This window comes from Centruroides sculpturatus, unplaced genomic scaffold (genome assembly GCF_000671375.1).
Source record: "Centruroides sculpturatus isolate CEXI.00-Female unplaced genomic scaffold, Cexi_2.0 scaffold1780, whole genome shotgun sequence".
Classification (NCBI taxonomy): Eukaryota; Metazoa; Arthropoda; class Arachnida; order Scorpiones; family Buthidae; genus Centruroides; species Centruroides sculpturatus.
This window is the reverse complement of record NW_019386403.1, coordinates 107,254-114,435: the sequence shown is the minus strand read 5'-3', so window position 1 is coordinate 114,435 and position 7,182 is coordinate 107,254. Positions and strand designations below refer to the sequence as shown.

The window sequence follows — 7,182 nt, the reverse complement described above, 5'->3', positions numbered from 1 at the left end:
TTTTTTAACATTTTTTTTAACTTTTTCAATTATAAAATATATCAAAACAAATAAATATAAGAGAAAAAAAGAAAATGAACATAAATAAATAGCAATTTGAATAAATAGAAGATAATTAAAATATGAAATATTTTTTTTTGTCTTTTAAAAATTTTTTAACATTTTTTTTAACTTTTTCAATTATAAAATATATCAAAACAAATAAATATAAGAGAAACAAAGAAAATGAACATAAATAAATAGCAATTTGAATAAATAGAAGATAATTAAAATAAAAAATAATTTTTTTTGCCTTTTAAATATTTTTTAAACATTTTTTTAACGTTTCAATTATAAAATATATCAAAACGAATAAATATAACACAAACAACGAAAAAATATCACATAAGCAACGAAAAAATATTACACGGTAACTACGAAAATTACAATAAATACAATTGGAATTAGTTAAATAAAAAGAAATTAATATTAAACATGATTTTTTTGGTATATATAAAATTTTTTCTTGCAATTATATTGGATATTATAAAGCATATAAAATATAAACAACATGGAAATACAAAATAACAACTATGCAAATTTAAAAAAATGCAAAGAAATTTAAATGAATAAAAAATTGAAATGAAACATGATTCTCTTGTTACTTATAAAAATTTTTTACAACATTATTGGACATTTTAAAACATAGGAAAAATAAACGGTAAAGAAATATAAAATAAAAACAATCTAAATTTTTAAAAATACAAATAAGTTAAAATGCACAAAAGAAAATATTTGGTAATGTATGGTGTCGATATAGGTGAAACATTCAGCGGGCTGTTTAATTCAAATTTAATGTGTCGCATCAGTGAATTGTCATATTCTTTGTACAAATTTATATTTTAAAAAGTACTTGCTTTCTTTCTCCAGGGCAAGTCTTATGAGTATACATTTTCTTGTAGGAGTCAATCTAAAAGTCATTTTCATTTGTGCTTGAAATACATTGAGTTTCCAAAATCGTGGTTGATATGTCATTAACCATTGCTGTTTCATTTTCTGCAATCTTGGCAGGATCCATGGTAACTTTTAGTACATAATTTAAAAATATGTGATTAGAGTCTGTTCTGAGAGCAAATCTATAAGTGAAAGCAACTTCTAATTCATCCATATCTTCTAGGAAAAATATCTCTCTTTCATTTTGTAATTATATATACGAAGCTTACTTTGTGATGAGATCCGAACGCCGGATGTCATAGGAAGAACATAATTTGACTGAGCAGCACAAATACCAAATATTAGTCACATGTACTGAAGGCCTGTTAAAGCATGAAATATGTGCTTTTTTCACATGGATTTCTAAACCAGCTCCTTTTGTTATTATATTTTAGTGTTAATAGAAATCTTGCAATACAGGAAATATAGACGTTTCCGAATAATAAATTTCTAAAGTTTTTCTGGACAGAAATAATGTTCATACATATCAATAGCAGATATCAAGATGCTTTTAATTTCATTGTGAAGCAATTTATATGCTGGTTGATATGTTTCAATTAATACGTGTCTTGCTCTAAAAGCAACTTTAGCATCTTCAACTTTCTTCAAATTTGGCCAATCATTTAAAATGAATAAAAAAATTTAATATTAAACATGATTTTCTTCTTATTTATAAAAATTTCTTTTGACAATATCACTGGACGTTTTGAAACAAGGAACAAGAAACAAAATAAAATTAAAAATGAAAAATCAATTAACATTAAAACAATTGCGAAAGAATGCAAACAACAGAAAGAAAATTGAAATTTGAAATTGTTTTTTGTAATTTCAACATTTCTCTTTTAATTTTTTTGAACATTTTTAAATAAAGAACTCAAAACAACAAAGATGTAGAAATGAAAAACAATTAACATTAAAACAATTGCAAAAAAATGCAAAAAACAAAAAGAAAATTGAAATTTGAAATTGTTTTTTGTAATTTCAACATTTCTCTTTTAATTTTTTTGAACATTTTCAAATAAAGAACTAAATGCAATAAATTGCAGTTAAATGCAATTATTATTTAAGAAAATTGAAATTTAAAATAATCTTTTTGTTGTTTTTAAAAATTTCTCTTGTATTTTTTTTGCACATTTTAAAATATAACTTCTTACATCTGTAAAAATAAAATTGAAAAAATAATCAATAAATTTATCTAAAACATTCAATTATTTAATAATTTTATATCAGTAAGTTTATTTTTTTTCTAAAAACCATTATTTACATATCAAACGAAAATTGTTCAGTGCATAGTTATTAAATGGCTACTGTTGTGGCATGTTTAAGTTTCTACATACATTATTATTAATTTGATTAGTTCAGAAACTTTGTGTACTCATATTCACAAAAACTTGCTGAAAATTTTAATTTCTACTCCCATTTATTTTGTTGCTTTCTTTTTATTTCGAAACTACTGCTCTCCTTGAATATATTCTAGTCGATACTTTGACAAGAATCTATATATATATACAATCCCAATGCCCTGTAAGAATACTCCAGTCTGCCTATATGTAAAATCTCAATGTTATAAAGAACATGATGTATCTCTACGTTAATAAATGTTTTTTGTTTTTTTGTTACTATAGCCAACACAATATTTCTATCGGGGATACAAATGGTGTTTAATTTATAAATTGAGGGTATAAAATCATCTAAGTGTTAAGTATAAAATACAAAAATATTCTGATTAAACTCTTACCCGAGACGTACTCGGACCAAATCAAGCAGATGGATACTTGACTTAAATGATGGAGACAAAGAGATCATTAATCAAACTGAATGTATTCAGTCTCTCCATTTCTCACTCCTTTCCATAACTTCTGTGCTGATCTGAATGTGAAAAAACAAATATAATTATTTATTGATAACAAATCTGAATTTGAATTTTATCAAAACATATTGAGAGCGTATTTTCGGCTGTGTTTATATTGATTGATTGCAAATATTACATTATATCAAATTGAAAATCAAAAAAAGTTATATTTATAAATAATTGCTCGTTATTATTAATTTCATTTGTAACTTATCTTCTCATTGGATTAGAAATGAAACTAGTTTGGTAAATCTCGATGAAGCGCCAAAAACATTAGGCAGTTATGCCATTCTCATAAAAGTTACGAAGTTTTTAACCTCAAATCTCTGCGCACATCTTAATATTGTGTATAATTGATGCTGTTTGAGGTACTTCGGTTTAGCATCACACTGGATTCAGTGAGGATTGTAAATGCAAACGAATGTCCGAGCTAAATCGAACTTTGTTAGTATTCACATATACAGAAACTTACCTCTTCACTGGCTTCCATACGGCCTTAAAGAAAGATCCGGCTTTTTTTAATTTCTTCGTATCTCTAATGGCACAACCAATGGTATATCCAATGGTATGTCCAATATTATAACCTATGGTGTTCGTATTTTCCATGCCACCTTCGTTTTTCATGAAGCCTTCCTTTATTTTGATGTTCGTTGGACGACCAATAATGTCATCATATAATTCACAGTCGTCCCGATCTTCAATTAATCGCTCACTAAAAGTAAAACGAAAAAATTTACAATGCACTTATAGAGAAATTACAATACATTACTTGGAAAACATTTTATTTTTTAATTCCCAAAATTTTTCATGCAATAAACAAATTATCGCTGTAGATGTTATGGCAACGCGACACTTTCGATGGCTTCTGATTCACGTCAGAATAACGTCAGAAGGCATCGAGACTATAATAGTTTCGATGCCTTTTGACGTTATTAAAATCATTACTATTTTGTAGACGTGTAGGGTCTCCTCTAATTCAAATTTAAAGTTATGTGCAGAACTCGTTAGTTTATGTAATTCTTATCTTTGAGATTTTTCGGTTTATTGCCAATCTCAGATGTAGACAGTGGCGCTCTGTCGAACTTTATATATATATATATAATGCATATGTAGCTTAACGATGTACTAATTCACATCATGAGAGAAGTTTAAAGTGTTTAGTGGAGCCGAAGAACATGTAACCACATGTTACTTTTCTACGTGTATCTAAATATAGATAGATATATAAAAATTATCATCATTGTGTTATATATATGGAGTGACCATTTATTCGTTACCTAAACAAGGAGAGTTTTGAAGAATGAGAGAAAAATGTGTCTAATAATGACTAAACTAATTTTAAAAATTTAGAACGGTGTTACTTAACTTTCTTGGTAACATTTGGTGACTCCGTCCGCTATAATATTTTACTTAAAAAACTTTTTACATTTTTAACTATTATAAAACAATATAAAAACTTCATTTTGAGAGTAGGGATAAGTTTTATAAAAGATTTCTAAATGCTAGCAAAGAGTAAAATTGTCGTTGGATCAGACCCTACTTGAGATAAGACACATGACTCCTTTTATCTTTTCACCCCTCGACTTATCATCACCAAAATTTAATAGATTCGATTCTTGTAATACACAAACCTATCTAAAAAATTCTGAAATTTCCAGCAAAAAGCACTAGAGTTATTAAGCTTCAAAGAAGATGAACAAAATCGTGCCCTGAAACACAGAGAACGTCCCCGTTCGCTTACGGCTCATTCCGTACAATATTTTAACACTGTATAACTGTATTATACTTTTGTCCACCTTGGATGTTTCTGTGTACTAGGATTTGTTATAGAGAGAAAAGAAAAACACAATTTTGAATTAAAATATATTTACTGTTTATACTGTTCTGTACATAAAAAAATTTTATTTGCCACTACAATCAAGCATTTCGGGTCAACGTTCCTCCTTAGCAGATATTTTTTTACGTTAATAGTGTATACCTATATTGCATCTTTCAACATTTTCGGAATAGACGTTTGAAATGCCATATTTTAAATTTTACCAGCAAAACTTTTCTTAAATATTTTCCTGTTTATTACAACAATTTACTTAAACATCACTAATTTTTTAAACGAATTATCAACTGTTCATCACACGAAGTAATTATCCAGCTCACACCATTTCAGTCTGCAGCCGTATGGGCTTATTAAATTATAGACATAAAAAGGTAACGTCTGCTGAGAAGAAACGTTGGCCCGAAATGCCCGATTGTCGTATAATAGCATATAAGATTACGTTACAGTAAATATATTTTTATTGAAAATTTTGTGTTTCTTTTTCCTCATTATAACAAGTCCAAAGTGGAGATCCACTTTGGACTTGTTATAATCACACAAGAATATCTAAAGTGGATAAAAGTATAAGTAATTAAGGACAAGAAGCAAGTATCAACATGATATAACCGTATTACATATAAACAGTATATAACTTACCTGTTAATGCGATCGCACGTAATATCGTAAAATGGCCGGATCTTATCCATTGTTTTTTTATATGCAGGATTGATGTGATTTTTTACGATGGATTTTCCAAATTTAATTTTAGCGGGTTCATCCTGCTCCAACATGCATTTTTCCTTGCTGCGATATTTAAAATAATCCAAATTTTTTGGACTTACAAAACCCGCATGTCCATCTGATCTTGCCCTAAAATTGGAAAGAAAAAATTCATATAACACAATAAATGCTAAATACAGAAAACTTTATTTTAATATTAAAATCGAATATATAAAATTTTGCTAATGAGTACTTATGTAAACTTTTAGAAAAATTATTACACTCTAAAAAATCTTTCTATTTAATGTTTAACAAAATTTCTTATCAAACTGTAAACTAAACGTAGCCTCATTTACTTACCTCGTAAAATTTCAATAATTTGAGTAAGGAAAAAAATTAATTTATGACAATAGGTCAATAAATTTATATATTACGTGTAGTGAATCGAAAAGTCTACAGATGACAAATAAGTCTATTAAATTAGGTTCATATAGTTAAAAACGTATTCTGTTTCCTTTTCTAAGTAACAGTAAATGTAAAACGCCCTAAGATGTATTTATTTAGCACAAGAGCTTAAATTTAAGTTGTTGAATTCACGTGCAAATACAACCCTTTCTTTTCGACACCAAAATGTTTGTAGAATACAGCAAAACACAAAAGTGTTTGCACAAAAGCTACATTCAGAAATATCGAAGAGTCAAAATCTTTAAATCAATTTAAAGTAATTATCATTTGCATCGAGCAATTTCATTTTAAAGCCACTAATTTTTCGAATAAATTTCTTATTTGCATAAATAACAATAAAATGTGAAAAATATCTTACTCCAAACGTTCAGGCAAGGGTTGATAGTTGAAAGAATTAGAAAACATTTTTTAATTACTTCGAAAACGCACTCTTGATAATGAAAGAGCCAAACAATGAAAAATCAATTGTTGAGTTTCTTTGTTACGCGTTAATTGAAGAAAAGAGAAATTTTGATGATTAATTTGTAATTTTATTTTTTATTTTAAATTTTTGAATTAGTCCCTGTGTAATAATGAATATAGGGTAATGGTCATGGCAGTAAAGGTCTTGGCCCATCTTACTGGAGAAGTTAGAATCGAATCCGGGCGAGCAACTCTTCAAGAATTTTTCATGAAAGATCTATCTTAGATAGGTTGAGCACAGAACCCTCACCATTGTAGATTGGACCATACGTACCATTATGGGCATGGTTCAACCCACAATGAACAGTATTGATAGCTTTTAGAGTTTCCTACCTCAGTCTAAGTGGAAAAAACCACTCAACATTACCAGTTTTTCGGCAGTTTGCGCCTCGCCAAAAGGCTGACAACGTAGAACTTTTCGAGTTTGCTTCACGTTTGTAACACTTAAATAGGGATCAGTTTCACACTGAAACTTCTTCCGGAAACACTTCTCTTCACATGTCGTGTTGCCATATAAAACTAACGTAATCTTTTTTAATATATTCACATGGAGAAAAAGTAATATTATTAATGACAATATCTATATCTGAACCGCCATCTTGCAATAGAATTGCAGTATGCAGTGTTGCTGTTGATTGTAGTTTAATAAATTATTGTACAATACGCAGGGAGGGATTTTTCAAAATTTTCTGTGCTAGGTAGAGAGAGCACTAACGCTTAATCTGAAGAGCAGTTTCTACTGTAGTATTTTAGATGGAATTTTTTGTTTTTAACTACATTTAGTCTTCATTATGTAGTTTGGTGTATTCAGTTGATAACATTTTAGACATTGTCATAAATATTTTATATATTTCGATTTTTTAACCAAATGTTCGATCCGTTTAAAATTTGAATTTGT

At 27.9% G+C, this 7,182-nt stretch overlaps 1 protein-coding gene across 1 annotated transcript; it reads right to left on the bottom strand.

Moving 5' to 3' along the window:
• Positions 1–2,710: 2,710 nt before the first annotated feature.
• Positions 2,711–6,303, bottom strand: LOC111614843. Its single transcript, XM_023356208.1, has 4 exons — positions 6,181–6,303; positions 5,295–5,507; positions 3,297–3,536; positions 2,711–2,841 (listed from the first exon to the last, which is right to left on the bottom strand). The coding sequence occupies exons 1-4, from the start codon at positions 6,225–6,227 to the stop codon at positions 2,778–2,780; spliced, it is 564 nt and encodes a 187-aa protein (XP_023211976.1). The 5' UTR covers positions 6,228–6,303; the 3' UTR covers positions 2,711–2,777.
• Positions 6,304–7,182: the final 879 nt, after the last annotated feature.

Bases quoted from the DNA above. Each gene is read 5' to 3' on its own strand.
- LOC111614843 (XM_023356208.1), bottom strand. From the start codon at position 6,227: ATGTTTTCTAATTCTTTCAACTATCAACCCTTGCCTGAACGTTTGGA. The intron at 3,537-5,294 runs GTAAGTTATATA...TTTTACTTTTAG, and splicing joins ACGTGCGATCGCATTAACAG to TGAGCGATTAATTGAAGATC. The intron at 2,842-3,296 runs GTAAGTTTCTGT...TTTCACATTCAG, and splicing joins GTATGGAAGCCAGTGAAGAG to ATCAGCACAGAAGTTATGGA.